The sequence below is a fragment of the Nannobrachium achirus genome (genome assembly GCF_963921795.1).
Source record: "Nannobrachium achirus genome assembly, chromosome: 10".
In the NCBI taxonomy this organism is placed as follows: Eukaryota; Metazoa; Chordata; class Actinopteri; order Myctophiformes; family Myctophidae; genus Nannobrachium; species Nannobrachium achirus.
The window spans coordinates 41,342,602-41,367,868 of record NC_137819.1 but is presented as its reverse complement, the minus strand read 5'-3'; the positions used below and the strand labels follow the sequence as shown (position 1 = coordinate 41,367,868).

The 25,267-nt window shown below is 43.3% G+C and overlaps 2 protein-coding genes across 2 annotated transcripts; one reads left to right on the top strand and one right to left on the bottom strand.

Annotated features, from left to right (window-relative positions):
* Positions 1 to 3,202: 3,202 nt before the first annotated feature.
* On the bottom strand, positions 3,203 to 4,138 carry LOC308292582 (GPN-loop GTPase 1-like; the record flags this gene model as incomplete). The annotated part of the gene is made up of 1 exon (XM_080734963.1): positions 3,203 to 4,138. The coding sequence occupies one exon, from the start codon at positions 4,136 to 4,138 to the stop codon at positions 3,203 to 3,205; it is 936 nt and encodes a 311-aa protein (XP_080591089.1).
* Positions 4,139 to 8,688: 4,550 nt separating this feature from the next.
* Positions 8,689 to 23,953, top strand: LOC308292776 (cell division control protein 42 homolog). The gene is made up of 6 exons (XM_080735204.1): positions 8,689 to 8,721; positions 11,995 to 12,099; positions 20,889 to 20,961; positions 21,528 to 21,637; positions 22,955 to 23,152; positions 23,784 to 23,953. The coding sequence occupies exons 2-6, from the start codon at positions 11,995 to 11,997 to the stop codon at positions 23,871 to 23,873; spliced, it is 576 nt and encodes a 191-aa protein (XP_080591330.1). The 5' UTR covers positions 8,689 to 8,721; the 3' UTR covers positions 23,874 to 23,953.
* The last annotated feature ends 1,314 nt before the right edge of the window (positions 23,954 to 25,267 follow it).

Genomic DNA, 25,267 nt, shown 5'->3' with positions numbered 1-25,267 from the left:
TGCCTGAACGGCAGCTAGTCTTCCTGAGGTCCAAGACAACAATATACATTAAAAATGATATAAAAGAGAACTCTAATACATTCATTTCTTAATGTATTACGCCAACAAATAGCCCAAAAAGCAGAAAATATACTTTTTTCTAGAAAGAAAAAAGAAGGTAAAAGGCTTTTTAACTATACTGTAGACTTGTTTGTCAGCGGTGCTAACCGCTTCTACATCTGTCTTTGTTTGTTTGTATGTACGTACTGTATGTATGCTCCACACTTGGCTCTTTGGCCAAGCTTTGTGTGATGCATAATCATGGCCTCTTGAGCAACTCTTTATTACCTGCAATGGAGTTATTACCTTATGCACTCAAAACAAGAGCACTCAGTTTGCCTTTGTTCTTTGACTTATTATTATTATGATGATAATAATTATAATGTGAGCCGCAACTCTGTCCCCTGCACTCTGGAAAAACTTGGAATTGGTGGCTCAGGTGGCTCAGGCGCCAGTGAAACAGACAGATACAGAGATCTCCATATATGGGCATAAAAACAGACAGACAGACGGGTATTCCTAATGGAATCAGCTTAGTCCTTTTAAATGCACGAAATCTCTGCACAAGAATGCATTGTACTTTTACTCCACTACATTTATTTGAAAACTTTAGTTACTGGTTACTTTTAGATTTGTACATTCTGCATAATGATCATGTACTTTTACTTTTGTTACTTTAAGTACGTTTTGATGCCGATACTTTTGTTCTTTTACTCAAGTACATTTTGAATTCCTGACTTTTACTTGTACAGTAACTGAGTATTTCTATATTGCAGTATTGATACTTTTACTTAAGTAATCTAATTTTTCCACCATGTACTAAACGCGTGCCTGTTTTTCATGTGAGGCTTGTCTCCCCCGTGTGTCTCTCTGTCGCCAACATCCCGCCAGTATAGCTGCCTCTGATTGGTCCAAACCGGGTGCTGTTCGCCGTCAGCTCCAATCCCAGAGCGAGTCCAGATTGTGAACTCAATACCGCCATGGTGGTGGCAGAGTCAGGTAAAAAAATTTAAGGCAAGCTTCCGGAATTCTAAAACACACTTCCGCATGCGTCACAGAAACTGAAGTTCGGTAGGCCAATCAGAGGCAGGTGGGCTGGGGGTGGGCCTTTTCGTAGCCCAGGGTAGGAACGGATAGCTGCCCTCTGGTCGTTCCTTTATTAGAACGCACCCTAGATTCTAACAAGTCGGAAAAGACGCGCTGTGATTGGCCAGTAGTCACTTTGAGTGGCAGCGTACCTTCCTCTAGTACTTTTTTGCCTTTCCAGATAAACGTTATTTTGCCGCTATACAGTTTTGGTGGCACACACTTGGGCCATATGTCAAATCGACCGCTGCTTCACCGGGAATCCTGTGCTTGATACATGTTATATACTGTATATATAGTTTTTGAAGCGGTGAAAACCGCTTCCAATGAGTGGCTTTGTGTGTCCCACGCCCATATATGGGCTTTTCAGTCCAGAATGAACAGGCTTTTTCAAAAACAAAATGTATGTCACCTCATGTCCATATATGGTCACTCCAGTCCAGAATGAACAGGTTTTATCTGTCTTGTACGTCCAGAATATCAGTCCAGAATGAATAGGCTTTTTCAAAAAGCAAAATGTGTGTCCCATGTCCATATATGGCCATTTCAGTTCAGAATGAATAGGTTTTATCTGTCCCGTCCGTCCGTCCGTCCGTCCGTCCGTCCGTCCGTCCGTCCGTCCGTACGTACGTACGTACGTACGTATGTGTGTAGTGTCCGTCGCGGTCTGATGATTGGATACTTTGAGGATTGGTCAAGCTTCGCATGACAATTCGGCCCTCCAGATAAAATCATTAATTCATTCAGAATATAAAGAATGTATAGATCACAGAGTTCATAACTCTAGAACACATAGAATAAAAGTTCACCGCTTCACTTCGAACCGAGGTTTGATTTTTAATTTTCTCCATTGACTTGAATGGGAAAATGCAAAAAACATATATGGGCATATCAGCATGCCGATATATGGGCATATACTGATGACATTAGGGATCTCCACATACCTGTATGGGCAAAGATGGACAAGGACTGACGTATAAAGAGATCTCCATATATGGGCAGCATATACTGATCACATCAGGGATATATCCATACTAGAAAGATGCAATTGGAAATTGCAAGTGTGGTTGCAATAATACCTGTTGTCAGAGTACCTTATACCGTCTTTCTGTGTCCCTTTTATGCTCATATATGCAGATTTGATTTCTGAGATCCCTGATGTCACCATTATAAGCCCATATATGGACGGTTCTGGACAATTGGATCTCCACACAGTATGCCTACATACTGTATGGGCAACACAATGGACAAATTGGTTGTTCTGGACAACCACTTACCCGAATGACTCAAAGCCGTGCACACAACTCAACTCCCTCGGGTTGCTGGTGATGTGCAGGCAGAGTTTGAAGTCAGTCACTCTGATACGTGAATAAAATACCAGATTAGGTGCATTTATGTACAATTAAGAACATAATGATGATGCTCTTTATTGCATATCCCCCACAGGTTATTCGGTGCAAGAGGTCCTTTAACAGCAAGTTGCTGTTACACTTCTTTGGACAGATTGAACCTATATTCCGCTACAAATAAAGCCTTGATTCTTGACCAGCTCAGGACTCTCCTCTCTCTCTCTCTCTCTCTGATTCTTGACCAGCTCAGGACTCTCCTCTCTCTCTCTCTCTCTCTCTCTCTCTCTCTCTCTCTCTCTCTCTCTCTTTCTCACACACACACACACACACACACACACACACACACACACACACACACACACACACACACACACACACACAGAGCCTTACCATAAAAGCCTGTGAACTGCAATAAAGGGGTTAGAGCAGTGTTTCTCAAAGTGGATTCCAGGGACTCTGTGGGTTCCTTTAAGGGGGTCTAAATTGACCCATACAAGTCTGTAACTCTGACAGCGTACAAATGGAACCAAATGGACCCGTTAGGGTCCATTTTGTTCCATTTGTACTCCATTTATACGCTGTCAGAGTTAAAGGGAGACCTTGAAACGTAAAAGTTTGAGAAACACTGGGTTAGACGATTCAGGGTCCCTCCGGTGGCATTGACCTCCTGTTCTTTCTCTCTTTCAGAAAGTAGTTGCTGAGGGCATTTCTTTCTTTGCTCTCCTCGCTCATGTTGTGGTCAAAATTGCGTCCACGTCGCTGTCCACTTCTTCGTTGTCATCAGACTCATCATCAAAGTTGGCCTCCTCTGTAGCTGCTGACGAGGTCATGTTAACAGCTCCCATGGCCTTCGTGAGCCCATTCATCTGCTGCCGCTGCTCTTTCCTGCTCTGAGCATCAGCCTGCTCTTTACGAAGTCGCTCATACTCTGGCCGATAGTCCGTCTCATACTCCTCGGCGGCCTCCGCCACCTGGACAAAGAGCTCGTCCAGCCCGCTGCCCGTTACCGCGGACACGCCGACCACGCGCAGGTTGGCGTAGAACTCGTCGAGCACCAGGCTCATGGAGCGGGTCAGGTTGCTGACGTACGACGTCTCGCGGTTCAGAGCGTCCTGGAACACCTCGAAATCCTGCATCCACTCCACCGCAAAGCTGTGGTCCACGATGTCCGTCTTGTTCATGACGACAATGAAGGGAAGTTTGGTCTTGTAGAGAATGCTGCAGGCGTACAGCATGTTGGACATGAACGTGACAGGGTTGACGCTGCGGGACGTGTCCATCACGTACGCCACCACGCAGGGGAAAGAGGACGCCAGAGCCTCCGTGATGATGGCGCCAGACGCCGACCAGGTGAACACCTCGATCTGCCCTGGAGTGTCGATCAACACGTGCCGGTGATCGTGCTGTTTCTTCTCGATGAACGTCATCACCTGATCGAAGCGTGTCGCAAACAGATTGAGGGAGGTCACGATGGCGCCGTTGGGGCCGAGCCCATACTGCTTCATCACCTCTTTGTAGTTGACGGTGTCGCGGATGTCGATGTTGGTGGGAAACGGTACTTTGTGTACGGCAGGGTCCAGGTTGATGACATACGGAGTGGACTCCTTGGCGTGAAGGTGAGCGGTGAGCCGCTGCACGAAAGTGGTTTTTCCTGACCCCGCCATGCCCAACACTATTAGACACACAGGTTTCTGCCGGGCAGAAGCATCTCCTGAGGATGGTTGTGGCATCGGGCTGTCACCCTGTCCAACATCACAGGCCGTATTCTGCACGGAAACCTCCTCAGCATCAGAGGAACCTGCTGCAGTCGCCATGCTGTTTGTTTTGCGGAGCAACTAGTTGACGTTACTGCTGAAAAGGACACACCAGTGTCCTAAAATTATTAATAGGATGTGTTAAATGTAGAGAACAATGTATGTGTGCAAGTGTACAGTGACTAATACTCCAAACAACTAAATGGGATAATTGTTTACCCCTTCTATTAATAACTTTGGAGTCCTCTATCACTTATGCTAAAACAGCTTTGGAAAAGCCCAGTGAAAACTGCAATGAACCCAAGCTGCACAAGCTTTTATATTGTCAGGGTGATATCAGATTTAGTTCTGACCTCGCATTGTGACTGTCAATGTGATCTTTCCAAATATAGAAATACTAGTGCAGTAGCCGTTATCGGAGCACTTGGAGGCTATAGTGTATGATGTCAGTCAGCTTCTTCTTCTTTTGTGTATCATCGTCCTTGATGATTGGTTGACGACATTTTATTTCACAAGATTTCTTGTTACTTAGGGGAGGCAATCTTCTCCCCCTTGCTGACGTTAAAGGGGCTGGCTGTCGTCTTCTCCCCTTTGCTGACATCAGCTTATGACATCAGTATTCAGAATCAGATATCCTGTTTTTGAGCGGTGCTAACCACTAGTACATCTGGCTTTGTCTGCATGTACATATGTACAGTAGCCTAGCCTATATGTATGTATGTTCCACACTTGACTCATTGGAAGAGCTGGCAGACGCTTAATGATGAACTCACTGCTACTTCACAATGGGTGTGATTTCTATTTCAAGCACAGCCACCTCACACATTAGAAGGACATTAGAGTCAGAACCATTGTCAGTGAATCTAACATGGTTAAAATGGAGTTTGAAGTTACAATTGGTTTATGGGTTTCTATAGTAAAGGGTGCATGTATGATCATTTAAGAAATAGCTATAAATAAGGAGGACCTCATGAACACTGATTGATTGATTGATTGATTGATTGATTGATTGATTGATTGATTGATTGAAGAATGTATTAGAAGTTTGCATAGGAAGAAGTACAGTTTCATAACAGTACAAATCACTGGTACAAGGTCAACTAAAAGGAGATCCTAGTAAGCTTTTTGGTAGGAACCACTTTATGTATCTCATATAATATTGAATGACAGACAGATAGAACACATTACTATGCATAAGATAACATCAATTACCAAAGCAGTAAACAAAGAATATATATACTGTATAGGCTAAGGTAAATGAAACAAACAGAAGAAGCAGATATCTACGGTGGAAAATGGGAGGTGAGTATGGGCTTAGTCTATATATTTACAAGTTTCGAGTAGCAGCCGTCTGTAGGTGACTTTTCAGACCACTTTTGAAGGTGGTTAGGGATTTACACTCCTTCAGGGCTTGCGGAAGGGCGTTCCACATGTTAGTGGTATAGCAGGAGAACGAATTTAAATCTAGGAACATGATTAGTGGAGCTGCCCCTGTAGTTGTGGACATCCTTGACATTTGTGAAGTATTTAGTCAGTTACATGGGTATCTTGGTGGTGAAGTGAATCTGGTACACCAGGCCCGTTGCTTACTGACTGTAAGCTACAACAGCATACTTTACTTCCCTCTTGTGGTCATTTTGAGTATACAACATTTACACTTAAAATGTAGTAGTATCTCAAAAATCACAACCAGTGTGAAGTGAGCAGTGCCATTGAGCATTGTTAAAATATGTATATGAATTATTCAAGGCTGCTCAACAGCACCATTTGGTCACCCAGTAGTATTGCAGCTGTTGATTGATTGAAGACTTTATTTGAGATTTGCATTGGTAAAAGTACTGACAGTAGAGTTCACTGGTACAAGGTCAATAGACCGTATGTCAAATCCCGCCCCATTTTGCTCTTGTTACTAGGTGGGACGAAACAACCAGGGCAGATTCTTTTATAATGGAAGTGGATGGGGAAAAAATATTTTTAATAGCCTCATTATAGCTATTTAAAGTACCAAAAGAAACACATCTACGTGATATTAATACAAAGGGAAGAAAAAAGTACAGTAGTTACATTGCAAAACAGGAGTTTTCCCCCGAAAATATATGTTTTAATTAGTTAAATCCTCTGGAACAGGCAGAGGACAGAAATAGAGAGAGAAAGCGCAGTGCATCTTGGGTAGGAAGCTGGCAGCCAGCCTATAATTCCACTGCATAATAGGCTGGCTGTCGTAATTCTGCCCATTTAAAATATATGTACCCAATCGAAACTCTTAGTTACATTGATAAGGTTCATGTGAACTTAGTCTCGCGAGGCCAGACTGTTGCCTCTGCGATTTGGGCAAATGCTCCCGGCATACAGTCTGGCAAACGGAAATAGAAACGATGAGTGCGAGATAAAGCGGATGTGACGCAACCGCTCCCTTGGTGCAGTAGCAATAACATGTCCTACTGGAAGCGTTGTCTCCTTTCAATATTACTGGGGGCGTTATTTCGTCTTTCTCTGGTGTTATTGGTGTTACCTCCATGATGTTTTCAAACGTTTTCTTAAATTATACACCCATAACAAGAATAGGCTGCTCGAATGACTTTGTCTGAGCTATTGTGTTTCTGTTATGTTTCCAATGGGACTACAGTTCAGTGCAGCACTGGCTACTTCCGATACTCGCCGTTCGGGAACTGCCGTTCCAGACTCTATATAGCATTCTTCGGAGATTGTGGAATAGTTGTCTGGCTATGCGAGACTAATGTGAACTAGTCTGTTGAAGCTTATTCATTATAATGATCGAAATCGCTATGACCGCGCAGCGCCGTACTGCACGGTGGCCGTGCTCCGCATCAGGGCACCGCAGTGAAAGACTGAAGCCACTTTCTCCCACTGCATAACTCCACCCCCGGTAGCGAAAAGTCAATGTTTTTTTTCTGGTTGGCCAGTCAGGGAGTCTCAGGGACCAATCAGAAGGCTGACAAACGGTCTATTAAAGATGGTGTGCCATGATCTCTACCCCCCCCCCCCCCCCCAAGAAAACAACATGATGATCGGGTATTACGATTGTACTATTATACTTGTGTACAGAAAGAGTTAAAATTAGGTTTTTATGTGGCCACACCTACCAGTTCATTAAGTATGTCTGGTTGTCAGGTGGGTGGTGATCCAGCTGAAGTTAGCCACACCCACAAAAGGGGAGGGGATGGTTATATGTTGTCATTAAAACTGTGTTTTTCGACTTGGCCTGGTTTTCTTTCAGGAAGAATATTACAGAATATATTACAACCACACCTGGGGGTCTATTAGAGTGTCTCCATAGACTCATACAAAACAGAAAAAGTACAAAACTATGGCACCACCTCTTTAAATGATTAACACCACAAGAAAGAAACCTTTTAACTCGTATAACATTGTATGAGACAAATAATCACATTACAATGCAGAACATATAAAAAAAAATCTGTCGTAAAACAAAAAGAAAATTTGTATTTACAGTAGAAAGGTCAGGGGGAGTGAGGATAGGCTTTGTCGTTGCAGGTTCGAGTAGCAGCCACCTGTAAGTGACCTTTCAGAGCTATTTTAAAGGAGGTACACTACTTCAAGGCCTTCGGTATTGGCGTTCGTTCGACATGAGTATACTACAAACATAGAGACGAGTGCATCTCTCCACTCCGACATGTCTCCTTTCCGACATGTCTCCATTCCGACACTAACCCTATCTCTAACCCTAACCCTAAACCGAACCCCCATGGGAGTGTCGCCACTCCGACAATAAGAAGTCAATTTCGGAGTGGCGACATGTCGAAATGGAGAGAGCCTCCCCCTTGAGACATAGGCCTACATACAGTAGGGACATACACACTTGGTCCAGCATGGGAGCGCTGACAACGCTCAAAAAGCCTATGCAGCATTTGACAGTTATCTACAGGGCTAACCAGGTGCAAAGACGATCCCTGACACCAAGTAGGTCGGGACTCGAGAGTGGCTTATTGTCGTAAATTATTACAGATGTCTATGACATCTGACATATACCTTTTTATGCCCATACATGGAGATCCCTGTCTGCAGAATACTGTTTCTCTTAGTGTGGTATGTGGCCATAATGTGGCCTTCATATGGGGATTCCCATATTCCCAGTCCTGTTAGATATGGGCTTAATATTGATGACATCAGGGAACTCCATATATGGGCATACAAGGGATTCTGTTAGTGTGACATCACAGTGAAGTCAGAGCGTGATGTCAGAGCGGCAAACCCATAGAACCACATTGTCAGACGTGACAGATACATACATATACGGACAAGCTGTGACTCTGACTGTTCACTAATATGCGAACTACGGTCGCAATTAATAAATTGTTCATCATCAACGTCATCATCATCTTTCCAAAGTCGTTGTGACGTCAGTGCCGCCCCTCCCTCCCCCACCAAACCCGGAAGTGTTGCACCGCTCCTTCTTTCTACACTCCTATGACGCCAGTTCAACCCGAACCCAACACAGACACACAGAAAAGGTAAGGAGCCTGTTGTTTTCGCTCTCTGTGATTCGTGTCAAACAATAAAAATCCTTCATTAAAGGGCAGGTTACCAGAACGCGTGAACCTGAACTAGTGTCAACAACGTTGTGGAGTGTTTGTTAATAGTTGTTGTTTGTGTTTAACGGAACTAACACCGGCTAATGCTTGTCTGTCCAAAAAACCCAGCGCTAGCTACCGTTTTATAGCATGCTAGCCCAGCAGGCTATGTTAAAATCTCAGCTGGAAAGGAATTCAGTGCCATGGGCCCATAGCCGGGATTTTTGTGGTGGAATATTGACGACGTCTTTTCTGTTTTTGTGTTGTTTTTATGAGAACAAATGTACTGTAAAGTGTTGTTGTTTTACTTTAGTAATACTTACAATGTTGATGTATGTGTAGTAGGCTACCTTACTTGCTTATTTCCAGTTTTCAGTACTTTTACTTCTACTCACTACATCTCAGTGTAATTCAACGCATTGTGAGCTTGTAGATCTGCTATTTTCAAAAGGATTTCTATATTGCAGCATTGATCGTTTTACTTGAGTCAAATGTGTGAGTACTTTTTCCACCACTGGCTAACGTTTAGCTAACGGCTAATTGACACATTGTGACTGCTGTAACGCGAGCCTGTCAGTTAAATGTGACTACTGTTGTTTACACTGGGCTGACTGACAACGGCTCAACTGTATATTTCTATTAAATTAAAATCTAAGCCGCCATCATGTGACTGACAAGAAGCAAGATTGGCCTGTGTGTGTGTGCTTTTATATTATGAATGCAGTGTGTGTTATTACTGTAGGTCAGTAATGTGTGGCTGGCTGTCTGTCTAGCTATGCGGAAGTGCATTTGGCAGTGGTGCAAAAAAGTACCGTACTCAAATATTTTACTTAAAAATGCAATGTGGATGTACTCTCTGTCCGGAATTAAACATTTACTTGAGTAAAAGTACAAAAGTATTGGCATCAAAATGTACTTAAAGTACCAAAAGTAAGACATACTCATTATGCAGAATGACATTTTTTAAAAATAGATCTTTTGAAAATAGCAGATCTACAAGCTCACAATGTGTCGCATCGCTACGCATTGTGAGCTTGTAGATGTTTTTTGGGGGCTTTTATGCCTTTATTGATAGGACAGTTAGACTGACAGGAAATAGGGAGAGAGATAGGGAGCGACATGCTGCAAAGGTCGTTGGGATCGGGACTCGAACCCACGACACGCTGTCAGGCATCAGAGCCTATGTGCCTGGACTGGTAGGCCAGCGTCGCCCTAGATCTGCTATTTTCAAATGGCCAAAATGTATATAGGGCTAAGTGGTTACTGTATGTTTTGTAATAACCTTAATCTATAGTAAGTAAGTAACTAGTAACTAAAGTTTTTTTTAAATAATTGTAGTGGAGTAAAAGTACAATATTTGCCTCTGAGATGCAGTGGAGTAGAAGTAAAAGTACTGAAGACAGGCTACCATTTAATGTAGGTAAGCGAATCTAAATGTCAGCTAACTCAGTGGTTCTCAACCTTTTAAGACCATAACCCCCCAAATAATCCTAATTTGAACTGGGGAACTCCCAAAATCATCATATTTGAAGTGGGACACCCCCCCCACACACACACACACTCTGACAAGCACTTGGAATTGTATGTAGGTGTGGACTGTCTGTGGGGGCATTACATTTAGTTTGACTCTGTTCCACAGATAGCTGGTATTGAGCTTGTAGATCAGCTATTTTCACAACATTTGCCTTTCTTGTGGTGTTTGGCAATTTGTTGCCAATGTTAAAAAGGTCTTAAACGTCCTTAAGTTACATTGTCACTTCACTGTCATCCGGGGACCCCCACAAAATCACATGGACAGGTTGAGAATCACTGGCTGCTAACTCTGACCAAATTAAGTTTAATTTAGTTTATTAAGTCATAACACAATTGAAAACAATTCGAGGATATGACACAAAGTCCAGAACTTATGTCCATTGTAGTGGTCCTCATACACATAACAAATTCATATCATATCATAACATGACATGACATGACATGACATGACATGACATGACATGACAGGTATAATATGTATTCGATACATATCAAAAATCGTAAGTAAAATTTCTGATATGTATTTATATACCTGGTCGCTTCAGGGGAGAGACTACTTAACCCAGATAAAATAAACTGGAGCCCTCGACTGGTCTGCACGTGCGTATTGTTTTGCAAGGGTGGGTGACTGACGTTTAAGTTGGCATCGTTGACGCAGCGTTCTCACAGCCACTCCAAAAAACAAAGGCCCAGTTATATGGGGTCTGGCTTCCAGGCCCTCTTCCCATTGTTCCCATGTAATTGATCGATAGCCTGGGTATGTGTGTGTCTCAGCAACTCGTCGCTGGTCACAGGATCCCTGCCTGGCCAGAGAGCTGTAAACACATTGTCTTACACAGCCTGCCCTGTGTGTGGACTGGACTGTCTGTCAGTCCATTGTCTTTCACTCTCTCTCTCTCTCTCTCTGGATATCAAGACGTGTGGCATTCCATTCTGCCTGCCACTTGTTATTCACCAACAGAATGCTGGGGGGGGGGGGCACAGCTAATCTAAAACAAGGCATATATATTACATGGACTACCTTGTTTATATGTGAAGGATACAAGTCATACAACTGGATTATACACTCAAACCAATGCCAAGCCAACCCCTACCCCCCACACACACATTTTGTATTCTGAATGTCCAGATTGGGACTGGGACTCAATCATTGGCGTATTGACTTGTCTGATCTGGTGGTCTTTAGTATACGACAGGGGTTGACAGTTGACACTATCGGTTGCCCGACTGCCCGTGGCAAGTAAATTAAATGCATTCCATCTTCTTTAAATATTATAGGATATTTTGGAAGAACAATGCTACCTTTTTCCAACAGTCATATCATTTTATAATGGAAAATGTATTTTTCGGGTAAGTGGGCCTGACCATTGGGGAAGTAGAACATACCTGTACTTGCCCGACAGGGCAAGTTCCTCTGAGAGACTATAGAGATATATATTGTCATTATAGCTAAAAATCTACAAGCTCAGATGAGTTGTGAGCTTGTAGATCTGCTATTTGTACTTTCTTTTTTTTTGTACAACACCATTGTGCAGCGATGTATAAAACAACGCTTAAAGTGCTTAACGGATTATTCTAACTAATCAAAGACGCTACCAACAGAATAATGGCTGAGTAAATAATCGGTAGTTGTTGCAGCCCTAATCCTGCTAACCCTCTACATGTGTGACTGTCCTGCAGATGCAGACCATAAAGTGTGTAGTGGTGGGTGACGGTGCAGTGGGAAAGACCTGCCTACTCATCTCCTACACCACCAACAAGTTCCCCTCGGAATACGTTCCCACAGTGAGTACTGAGTCTGTCTGTCCGCACGCACACACGTTTTCTTCTTCTTTTTGTGACCACTAGGACCACATGGCCTTTACTGACCTGCAGAGGTCATCGACATGTCCATACACTGACACATTTGTCCATGGCAAAGACTTGGTCTTGTCCCTGGCAAATCTTAGATTTTCTTTATACATTATAATGTTCTTATTTTGATAATGAAACCCAATTACTGAATGTCAAGTCTCCAGGTTTTCTTCAGAATATACTGTATGTGACCCTGGTTTACTACGACACTATGGCACATTAAGAATCCAACTAGTACTAGTGGTTCTCAAATGTTTTATTTGCAAGGACCTCCATAAACGTTACAGACCTGTTATGGTCATTCAGGGCTGTGTTTCCGGTTATAGTAATTGTCCACAATTCTTTATGTCTCGGGCAAAAACGAAATCTTTACAAAAATGTCCACAAGCCAGCATGGCGATGACCACTGCATGTCTTAATTCTAGATCTTGGTAAATCAAATCATCAGTATTTGTATATAACACCTTTTTCTAAAGTGATGTATCTTCCAATGCATTGTACATTGACATATTCACATTCACAAGTGACTGAAAAATATCTTAACACACAATTAAACATTAAAAACACAGAAAAGCAATCAAAGGTGGAGTCGAAGGAGTGGTAAAAGGTGTTTCTTGACATGCACTTGAACAGTGTTGCCCCTCCCACTTACCTCTGCCAGTGTCCCAACCATAGATATAAAAAGCTAGATACCTCATCCGCTGCAGTTCATTGGCGTGACTGGTAAAAAAGGATTGGCTGAAGTGTGGAAGACACGCTGCCAAGTGACCACTGAAATCGGTAGTATAGGCCAACACGGGTATGCTGGATCCCACTAGCAAAAGTGCAACTGCCACGTGGTCGATGGGCACCCGTGCTTAGTGTTGTTTATTTAGCCAATGATATACGACAAAGACTTAGAAAAACCCACTCAATGTTATAACAATGGGCAAAAACACAGAAAGAAGAGACAAGAAGCAAAGCGTGTTTAGTATAATTTGGGGTTTATGAAGACGCCTTACATCAAAGCCAGTTGAGGACCTCGTACAAGTTTTAGCAAGGAGAAGTAATACTGCTTCCAGGAAATTCTAAGTGTGTGTGTGTGTGTGTGTGTGTGTGTGTGTGTGTGTGTGTGTGTGTGTGTGTGTGTGTGTGTGTGTGTGTGTGTGTGTGTGTGTGTGTGTGTGTGTGTGTGGCGTTATATCTTGTTTATACACCACAAGCTCACGTGATGCACCTCTCTGTTGTGTTTGTGTCAGGAGGACGAGGACTTGGCTCATATATAATGATTTGTGCTCCCTCCTCATGTCGTTGCTGTCGGGCACTGGCAGAAACTTCCCATCTCCATATTTTAACTTTTTGTGTTTTTTTTTTTTGGCAAATTAACGCGGCCCTACTTGATCATCCTACAGTCAAGCAAAAGTTACAGATCAGGAAGCTCGAAGCTTGTCGATCTGCTACTTTTGATACATTTGAATTTGAATGCTGAATAGTAGCTGTTTTGGACATACTGTATGAGGTGAGAGATGATACGAGGGACAGACCTAATGTCTGCCACACAGGAGTATAGGATTACTGACTGCAGGGTGACTCACATGAAGTGCTGTGCTGTATGTCCTTTCACCTCCTGTTCAGCCTGCCTTGTTTCTCTACCCTCCCACCACTATCTCCCTCACTCTTTCTTTCTCTCTCTCTCCCTCCCTCTTTCTCCCTGTCATGTCTCTTTCTCATGGTCAGGTCTTGATTTGTCTCCCTCTCTGGCTGTCTCTCTCGGTCTCCCTATCTCTTCTTTCATGTTCTTTCCTTTGATTTAATGTAGAAAGAGAGAGAGAGAGTCAGCAGGGATGGATGATAAAATTGCACAACAGTGCAGCTACCAATACCATATTGACTAAGCATTCCCTTCCTCTTCTGGTCTCCCATCCTCTGTCTCTCTTCCTCTTTCCCTGTCTGTCTGTCTGTCTGTCTGTCTGTCTGTCTGTCTGTCTGTCTGTCTGTCTGTCTGTCTGTCTGTCTGTCTCTTTCTTCCAGTTTAACTAAGACTCAATGCTGCTTTGATTAAATGTTATTGACATAACAGGAAGGAAACCTAGGTTGCTTTTAAAGCAGTAATGCTCAATTTTCAAGCTTGTGGATCTGCGACTTTTGATGCTTTTACATGACACGTTTTTAGTAGCGGTAGTATGACCAGTAAGACTCCCTAATCGGGAGATAAGCGACCGTCAGGTCGCAGCGTGATTTTAGAGCAAAATGTGTAGGAGCAGTGTCCAAAAAAGTGTTTGAAAAAATCGGCCTGATGGTGGCGCTATGGATATTCAGTTATGAAAGAACACAAACAGTAGAAATATGTAGATGACAATTACAATAATCGGATTGTAATCAATTTCCAGCCTGATACGGAAAGATTCTCTGCCTTTTGAATTTGAACCAAGGGCTCACAATTAACGTGACAATTTCACAAACATTTTTTGACAAACCGCAGCACCACAGGAAATTAATGCTATTTTCCAAGGCAATATTTAACTGAATAGTGCTTCCGGGCCATTAGATGATTTACAGTGGTTCTCAGACCTTTTCATGCCAAGGACCCCCAGAAAAGAATATGTATGTTTAAAAAAAAGAAATTGAAATTATTAACTCACTGGATGCCATCAACAAGGTTGGCAAGTGACTCTTTGATGTCCTGTGTGCCGTCGGCGAGTATGACGAATGTGATAGGGTTTTATATTAAACCGTAGCTTGCTGTCTGGGGCAGCTGAAGAGAAAAACTCAAATTCTCACAATGCAACGGGAGATGGCTCAATCAGGGAATCCGGTTTCCATACAGGCCAATGTGAGATTCACAAAAGTGGATTTATCTCATAATCTAACTCCAGATCACATTCATGCAAAAGCACTGATGGCCGCGATTGTAATTTTTCTGTCCTGGGTGAAAGAAAAAACGATCGCGGCGAAAAAACGGAAATACTTGAATTACATTTACTCTGATTACTTTTACCGAAATAAGAAAAGAAAAAAAAACAACACAAACAAACTCTGGTACTTTGCAATTAAATCATTGTTTAATCAATGGCATCAAATGTGTTGTTAATCTAAAAAATATCCAAACTTTTTCGATATCTTTCAAAAATAGCAGATGTACAAGCAAGTGGTTAATAAAAAAGAATTATTGTGATGCTACATTAACTACTATTGCCAGGGACCCCTGGGGTTCCCCGGACCTCGCTTTGAGAACCAATGATTTATAATGTGGATCCCTGTGGGTGTTTGTGTGTCAGTGTTTTGGTGTGTATTTGACTGATGTGTGTGAGTGTTTTTCCATGCCTCACCTCTCTACCGTGTCCCGACACATCAGTGTGTTTGTCTCAACTTGAACTGTGTGTGTGTGTGTGTGTGTGTGTGTGTGTGTGTGTGTGTGTGTGTGTGTGTGTGTGTGTGTGTGTGTGTGTGTGTGTGTGTGTGTGTGTGTGTGTGTGTGTGTGTGTGTGTGTGTGTGTGTGTGTGTGTGATGGAATATAACTTTTTATGCATTAGTGTGAGGGGGTGTGGTTGCATTGCATGTATACTGTGTGTGTGTGTGTGTGACTAACGTTTTTTGTGTATGATTGTGTGTACACTAGTATATGAGGGTGTGACACCATGTATGTACAGTATGTTTGGCTGACTGTGTGTTTTGTTGTGCTTGTGTCTGCATATCTGTGTTCACTAAGAGATTTGAATGTGTATGACTTAGCATGTTGCTAATTGATGGTTTTATGTATGTATGTGTACCAGTCTGTACTTGTACATTGTGTCTGCAATCAGTTCCTTAATCCACTCTACACCTAGCATTGCTTCTTGAGGGATAGGGCTTTTAATGTGATAGTACCATAGAGTTGTTCTGATACTGATACCAGTATCGGAAAAAGCTGCCGATACTGTAGTCTTGCGTAGCCAGACAACTATTCAACAATCTCCGAATGCTATATAGAGTCTGGAACGACAGCTCCCGAACGGCGAGTATCGGAAGTAGTCACTGCTGCACTGAACTGTAGTCCCATTGGAAACATAACAGAAACACACTCGCACAGACAGTCATTCGAGCGGCATATTCTTGTTATGGGTGTATAGTTTAAGAAAACGTTTGAAAACATCATGGAAGTTACACCAACAACACCAGAGAAAGACGAAATAACACCCTCAAAAATATTGAAAGGAGACATAACGCTTCCAGTAGGACATTCTATTGCTACTGCACCAAGGGAGCGGCTGCGTCACATCCGCTTTATCTCGCACTCATCGTTTCTATTTCCGTGCCCCAGATGCCGGGAGCATTTGCAAATCGCGTTAGGCAACAGTCTGGCCACACGAGACTACCGATACTGATTAAAATGTATCGGCGAGTATTCCAGTCTATAACATTCCGATACCACATCATTTATCACACTATGATATTTATAATAGAATAGTCTCCACTCCTTGGGGTGTTTTTTGTCACTGTATATGACATGTACTGTATATATTCAGAGTATATGTTATATAGGCACATACGTGAAATTCGTGCTATGCAGTTACCCATCCTGTAACTACTAGGAGCAGTGAGCAGCCATTCTACAGCGCTCGGTGAGCAATTAGGGGTCTTGCTCAGGGGCACATATCGACACATTGCTGGCCTGACCTGACCTGGAATCGAACCTGCAACAACCAGGGGCTCTCACTAAGCACTCAGCTACAGTCATATTTTGAATGCTTCAGTTAATGTTGTATGACTGTTTTATACTCTACCACTGTATTAGATTTGTTTAAATTACACACTGGTATCGGATTAGTACAAAAGTTATTGGTGTCGGAATCGGTATCGGGAAGGACAAAATGCTATTGATACATCTCTACTTGACCACTTAAAGAATAAAGGTGTAAAATACACCTAAGATGCATTGAGGACGGATCATCATGATCCAATCGCTCTGACCTCCATAGCTAGCAAGATGATCTGAGATATCCGCCTGCTGCCCTTTTCCTTGTTTCCCTGTAATCTGTTTTGAACCGCTCTACTGTCTTTGGCACCTGCATTTCCCCAATGGGATCAATAACGTGCTTATCTTATCTAATGATACATACTGGGGCGACATTGGCTCAGGAGTTAGAGCGGCGACATACCAAAGCCTTAACCAATTCATTGTGCTTATAGGCACGCCCTGCTTCTGTGGCCAACGCGGAAGTGCCTCTCGCCTATGACAACTGATAAAGTATAGTTTTGGACCGCGGAGGAGCCGAATCGTTCAAGTTGCATCCCAACAGAATTGTAAATAAATCATGGTTTGGCAAGAGCGTTTGCCCCAACTGGCTACTGGTCAATCATAGCACGTCCTTGCACAAGGTTTTTGGATGACGTGGTAGAGTGGCCATCATCTATCTGGACTGGCCGCGTCTAAATTAAATTCAATCAAGAAGCTAAAACTAGGTAGAAACAAATTGGAGATTAAAACAATGACTGCATTGCAGAAGCATTGCGAAGAGTGGTGGTCCTTGATATTGGATTTGGAACTGTATTGGGATTGGCTTTCAAGTTTCAAATAAATAGGCGTAGGTTTGTTAAAGGATGAATTCTATGCTGTTCTGGCCAAGACTACGATAGCGTAAAGTTTAGCAAAACCACCTATGAGATGGTCAGGGATGCATTGTGACCTAAGATACAATAGCATTTTCAATCTGCAACTATTCCTGCATGATTCGTTACTACTTGTCTACTCATTGTTTGTTAATGTTAGTTATGTATGTCTTGTATGCATGTTGTGTTCAATTACAGTACATGAGTCCTCCTGTATTATCTACAGTCCTGCATTCGTCAGCTTACTGTATGTCAGTTTGTTTCCCACAAAAATGCCAAAACGAATTCCTTGCATGAACCTCAACTTGACAGGTCTACGTGTTAGATAAGTCCTGCCTTGTCACATTGCCACCGTGTGAAGTCCAAGGTTTGTTGTCAGTTCCTTCAAGGATTAAAGTCAAAGTGTGTTGGGCTTAGCAAGGGCAAAAGCTGACATCTCTCGACTGTCTCGAGTCTCTCTCTCTACACATCAGTTTTAGATGCCATATAGTTGCTGTCTGTCGGGTTAGAAATCTGTTATCGCCATATTTTTCATATAAAATAGGTTTTATATATTAACATAATAAGTATCAAAAATAGAAGATACAAGCTCGAGCTTGTCCATCTGCTATTTTTGTCTCCACCAGCCGAAGGCATGGGGAGAGTATGTTTTCGCCTCCGTGCGTGCGTGCGTGCGTCCGTCCGTCCGTCTGTCCGACCTGTGCTCGGAAGAGCACTGCTTCTAGTTGAATTTGATTCCTGAAAAGTGAGAGTGGCATAGACGGGCAAACTCACCGATACCAGTGTTTTTGGCCAGTATCGTCAGCTTTTCCGATACTGGTATTGGAACAACTTCATCCCTTATTTCTCTTCTTGTCTCCGGGCTGCCGCCGTGCTTTATTCTCTCTGTTGTTCTCTTTCTCAGCCAGACTTGTTGGTGCTCACTCAGCCAGAGTCAGCGTGGCAAAATATTGTGTCTGCAGGCTACACAAAACACTAAAAGGCAGCTTAATTAAACAGACACCACAGACTGTGTGTAACCTGCGCTGCTGTAGTTGGTGATCGTTTTGGAGAAGGGGTCTTCAACGTTTGTCATGCCAAAGACCCCGTTGGTTAAGGGAGAGATGAAGCAGGGACCCCTACTATTATTATGAAATTGTGTTTAATTATTATTTAGTTTGTTTGTTTGCTTTTATTTAACCACTTAAAACCCTCAATTCTTGGTGAACTTGACCTTTAGCCCTGTACTTGGTCTGCTTTTCTTTTCCCTCTACAACAAAACTTTTCGTATTCCCATTTAAGCTTTTCGTATTCCCATTAAACCTTTTTCTTGATTTGAAGACGGTGTCTTCAAAAGGAGTGTGCAGGAGTTTTTTTATTTCAGTTTCTTGCAATTCAAAAGACTTGAGCAGTTTGAGGAGAAGTGATATATAGAATGGAATGCTCAGTCTGTGCTCCTCACTGAAGTGTAAGTGCACATATAACATATTTATTTATTTAAGTCCAGGTGAGTTTCTTCAGTGACGTCAGAGCAGGTCTCGTGTAAAAACACACCCTGGATCACTTTGAGTTCAGTCCCTGTTGTAACAAAGAAGCTGGCTGCAGGCATGTCAGTGAGACATGTTGGGAGGGACTGCTGTGCTTGTGTGTGTGGTGATGGAACGGAGTAGGGAGCGCTGAAGCGGTTCAATGTAATGTCGATGTACAGACAACAATATCCAGCGATATTTCATGCCTGATCACGATTCGTCACCCATGTGAACGGCGTGGGACAGAGCGATGCTGTCTCATGCTAGCAGAGGATTAACATCTTGAACAGGCAGGTTTCAAGGCTATCCACTTGTGCAGGTAGAAGCTCTGGCCCATGGTGGCGCTGTGGTGTCAACATAGTAGTTAATCATCTAGGCCAGTGGTTCCCAACCTTTTTCCTTGGAGCCCCCAGCCTCTTCTTACATCTGACAAAAACATCCCGTACAACGAATTGTGAAAACACGTTGTGAGCTTGGAGATCAGGTTTTTACAAGTTGACAAGTTGGACTGGTATCCCATTGAGAATATGTGGGATGCAAGTGGATGAAAATAAGTTATAATTTTGTGCAGCATAAACAAATGTTGTCCTCACATAACCTCTCCTGTGATTATTTTCTTTTTGGGCGCCCTCCCAGGGGTGGTGGGGTGGGGGAGGAGACACAACCCTGCTTTAGCCGTAGGGCAAGAATGAAGGTGAACAGCAAATGTTATGACACTAATCCAGCCAGGTAGTTTTAGGGGATATCGTTTTAAGCAAAAAAGCCCCTGGGACATGACTATCCTCTTAGAACCTGGCCGCTCCAGTCTATAGCGGAATGGGTGGAGGGTCTGGAATGATGGGAAACCCGTTGCACTCATTTGCCTACACACACACACACACACACACACACACACACACACACACACACACACACACACACACACACACACACACACACACACACACACACACACACACACACACACACAGACAGACTGACCGTCTCTATCAGACTCTTTTCAAAACAAGTCAGCAGCATGTCCCGCATACTGTACAGTATACACTGGGTATGTGTGTATACATACCCAGAATCTTTCTCTCTCTCTCTCTCTCTCTCTCTCTCTCTCTCTCTCTCTCTCTCTCTCTCTCTCTCTCTCTCTCCTATCATTCATACACACCTATAACCCCCCCCTCTCGCTCCCTCTCCCTCGTACACATACATAACCAGAACCTCTTGTTTTCTACCTCTCCTCCCTCTCTCTCTCTCTCTCTCTGTCCCTCATACACAGTTACACACACATACCCTGAATCGCTCTCTCATATTCTCTCACAGTCAGGGACAGACAGTCTGTCGCCGGGACAGGGCGGGCGGGTGGTGATGAAGTGAATTGTAACTTCCTGTCCGGCCTTCATTTGACTTCATAATCACATACTCTCTCTCAATGTTCAATTCATTGTGTTCTACTGAATGTTATCTGTCTGCCTCAATAGACTCCTTTATGGAGGGCAGCCAGTGGGGTGTTAGGTTTTGAGTTGTTGCATTAGATATGTTGGCTGAAGTGATATATTACACTGGACACTAGTGATGATGTATAGGCTTAAATGACTGCAGGGGTTAGTTGAACGTGTTGAACCTTGTCTCTCCCTCTCTGTGTTTCCCAGGTATTTGACAACTATGCAGTGACTGTGATGATCGGAGGGGAGCCCTACACCCTGGGTCTGTTCGACACAGCAGGTACAACATCTGTTTCTTTCAACATTTTTGAATTTAGAGGACGCCCCCCCAGTTTGATGTCGTTGTTGTTGGGGCAGAAACCTCTTTTCTCCACTTTTGTGTTTTCTAATTTCTTTTTTTTTTTTTCATAATTAACGCCCTACTTCAGTGGTTCTCAACCTGTGGGTCATTATTTCGGGGGGTCCCCAGATGATTAGCTTAATGTGCAACATTGTTTTCTCTCTCAACACAAAACAAAGCAAAGGTTTAAGTGTATAGAGGGTATCTACACATTTCTAAAGTGACAGCTCTAAAATGACAAATTAAACATTAGCCAAATGTCAAATATTAGAGGCCGAAGCTATTTTCACAACAGAACCATGTTATACAAAAAGTAATGCCTCAACTCTTAGTGCTCGTCAGGGTTGGGGGGGGGGGGGGGGGGGCTCTGTTAAAATATGATTATTTTGGGGGTCGCGGCCTGAAAAGGTTTGAGAACCACTGCCCTACTTCATCAGACTACAGTTTCACACAAAAGCCTAAAAATGTGCAGAAGTGAATCTCCGGGATCTGATCTCACCCTGCAGGTCAGGAGGACTACGACAGGCTCCGCCCCCTCAGCTACCCCCAGACGGACGTCTTCCTGGTTTGCTTCTCTGTCGTGTCGCCCTCCTCCTTCGAGAACGTCCGCGAGAAGGTCAGTCTGTCTGTCCGTCTGTCCATCTGTCTGTCGTGCATCAGATGAGCACACCTTCTCACACAGGGGTTCAAAAAATGTTTTGGCTCGGGGCACCCCTATAAATATTCTTTTCATCCAAGGCACCCCTACATTATTATGTTCCCAATTTTCACTCCCAGCACCATATATTTATAGCATATTTTAGCGATTATGTTGCGAGGAAAGCGAGATAATAGCCATTTTGGTTAGAACTGACTGAAAATAACTTTGTACTTCAAGTTTAAAACAATATTAAATATATTTTGAAATGTCCAAATAAATTCCAAATATTTTCTAACACACTCAATTAGTGCCACTACTGAACTAATTGACTCCGCCAGGCCGAAGGTGTGGCTGAGACTGTTTTTGCCCCTGTCCATCCTTTTCTGCCATAGTGCGTTTTCTTCAAAGCACACGTTTCTAATTCAATCTCTAGGCACCCCATCAATGGCACCTCCATACCTTCAAGATATGATCCAACCCTAAAACCACTCTCCCAGTCACTTGGATCAGCTAATTCATTGAATGCCTTCCTTAAAACACTCAGGACAATGCACTAGACTCTTCTCCCTCCTGGCTCCCACCCAAACAGTAGAATAAATCCCCCACTGTGAAGTCAAAACTGCAGACTCACTCCCAGTTTTCTACCGTAGTCCAATTCAATGACTCACTTTTTCAGACTCCACCTCACCCCGTATCTCTTCTGAAATTTTTTCGATAGTCTGGCCTTACAATGCAGAAATATCTTTGTAACTTGTTTCTCGTGTTACTTAGATAGCTAAGAATGTTATTTAGATAGCATTTTGTTTAGACACCATGCCTGAATCATTGTTTACCTGGTATCCTAGTTTCTTTGTTCTCTCTACAATCTGCTTATCTTGGCCTACTTAGGCTACTTTGCACACTGCTGCGTTTTTCGGGCCGAATATCGGAGTGAATTTCGGAGTGCGTGAATAAAAAAATCAACCTCACGTTATGTCAATCACGTTTGCACACTGCCGCCCGTTTCGTATTCATTTTTGGACCAGGGTTGATTTTTCCCGATTTTTGCAGGTGTTGCACTGAGTCCCTTGCTCTCTCTCTTCCCTGGCCTACGGCTTTCGGATTTCCAAAACGCAACGAAAACACGCAGTGCAGTGTGCAACCACCTTTACTGTATGTCACCTTGTTTATTGACTAGAGTTCATGCTTAATCTGCCTGTTCTGACCTCGCACTTCTAAGACCTAAATTGTAATTGCAAATTGTGATCTCAAACAGATCTTTCTTTTCCCCTCTTTGTTTCTTTATCTGTGTAGTGGGTACCGGAGATCTCCCACCACTGTCCCCGGACCCCCTTCCTCCTGGTGGGGACCCAGGTGGACCTGAGGGACGACAGCAACACGGTGGAGAAGCTGGCCAAGAACAAACAGAGGCCCCTGGCCCCCGAGAGCGGGGACAAGCTAGCCAGGGACCTCAGAGCCGTCAAATATGTGGAGTGTTCAGCTCTCACACAGGTAAAAGCCAAGGTTGTTTGTGGGAGAATTACAATTAAAATTATCAAATTAACGCGTGCGTGTGCGTGCGTGCGTGTGCGTGTGCGTGTGTGTGTGTGTGTGTGTGTGTGTGTGTGTGTGTGTGAGAGAGACAGACACACACTTTATATAACGTCACTTTCGTCACCCTCCTATCCCCATTTCTTTTACTTTGTAGTATGATCAAGTAGGGCATTAATTTACGAAAAAACACTGTCAGTCAAAAGTAGTAGATCACACGGCACAAAGCGACACGTTTTGACTTGAGCTTGTAGATCTGGTACTTTTGCTACTTTTGAATTCTACAAAGTAACAGTTTGGACATAGGTGGTTTCCACCCAACAGAGACCATAAGGGTATTTGCATATTATTTTATAAATCTGCATGAATGTTCCCAATAGTAATCTCCCCTTTATCCCTCCGTATCTCTCTCTCTCTTCCTCCTCACTTCAAATCTCTTCCTATCGACCTCGCTATGTCACTGTTCCCCTTTCTATCCTTCTCGTCCCCCCTTGACGTTCTGTCGCCCTCCTTCCCTCACCAATTCTCTCTCACCCCCCACTCACTCTTCTCTCTCTCTCTCTCTCTCTCTCTCTCCCTCCCTCTCCCACAGCGGGGTCTGAAAAACGTGTTTGACGAGGCCATCCTGGCCGCCCTGGAGCCTCCGGAGACCAAACCTAAGAAGCGTTGTGTCCTGCTATAGAGAGAGAGAGAGACCTCAGGACGAGGTGTGGTGAGAACAACCAGGAAGGCAAAGGAAAGAAGGAGATGAGGAGAGAACAGCGAGCGGACACGGGAACAGATTTCTTTTTTTTTAACGGCGGGGAAAAAACAGGGTTTTGGGGGAAACAATGGAGGAAAATCGAGTGGCGGGAGGGAGGGTGGGGTTGTGACAGAGGACGAGTGGCACACTCGTTCACACAGTGCCTTCAGTGGTAGTGACAAAATGGGGTGGGTGGGTGGTTGATGGCATCTCGTCAAGCTACATGCGACCTGATGTACCGAAATCAGCCAAGTGTCGCCGAAAATGCATTTTCTTTTTTTTTCTTTTTTTTTGTCACGTGCACTTTGCAAGAAAAAAAGAGCACACATTCTTAGCTTTCTAACGGTGCCTGACTGTATTCTTTTGTACTCCAAATATCCAGCTAGTTAAAAATCACATTACATATCAAGCTGTCGGCCACGTCTGTCTGTATCTGTAAGAACAAGAACCTCCAGGTTTTGCTGAAGCGAAATATTGTTTTTCTTTTCTTTTCTTCTGAAAGAGCTTCAGGGACATCAGACTGATTTCGATTGAGAGAACGGATGTCAGATTCTCATCATACAGCTTATGCGTTGCTATAATAATGCCTTCATGACTAGAAGAATTTGAACAACACCCTACTAACTCGTACTTAACACGTAGTTGGTTTTATTGATAAGGACGCAGGTTGAGCAATAGAGAGGTTTGAAACCTGAGGTGCCTTTAAAACAGTGTTGCCCTCAGCCAGTGTTGACATTAAATGCAATGTTTTATTTCTATTGGCAGGCATGTATACAGACATGGTGACCACTTAGAATTTTGCATTACCGCCTCATGGGGTTACAGGAATTTGGGGGTTGTTGAACATTGATGCATCGAATAACCCTAATATTCCTCTTATTTAAATGGTTCTTTGCCTGCGACCCCATTGTGGTCCCGTCCCACTGACTAACTGGTTGAGAAACACTGCCTTAAAAGATGCAAACGGTGTTTAAAGGAGTTGTTCCCCCCAAAGAATTACATATTACACACCCCATGAAGCCTTTAATTAGTGGAGATTTCTTTGTTTTTCTTTTCTTTTTTTTACTCGCATTCCTGAGCCAATAATTGTGATAGCAAGACTCCGGTAGGAGACAGACCTGGCTCTTATCTTGAAAAATGTTCTCTCCATCTGCATCCAAGGGGGGCCTGCAACAGCTTGACAATGAGCATACTCTGGGAGCGACTAGACTCCCAGAGGTGTACCTCCGGATCACCTCAAAGGCCTCCTCAGTGGACTTGATTTCAACCTCTGTGCGTCCAGCAACGTACATGTTGTGGCTGGACTCTGGAGTCCTCGCTGAGAATTTCAGACC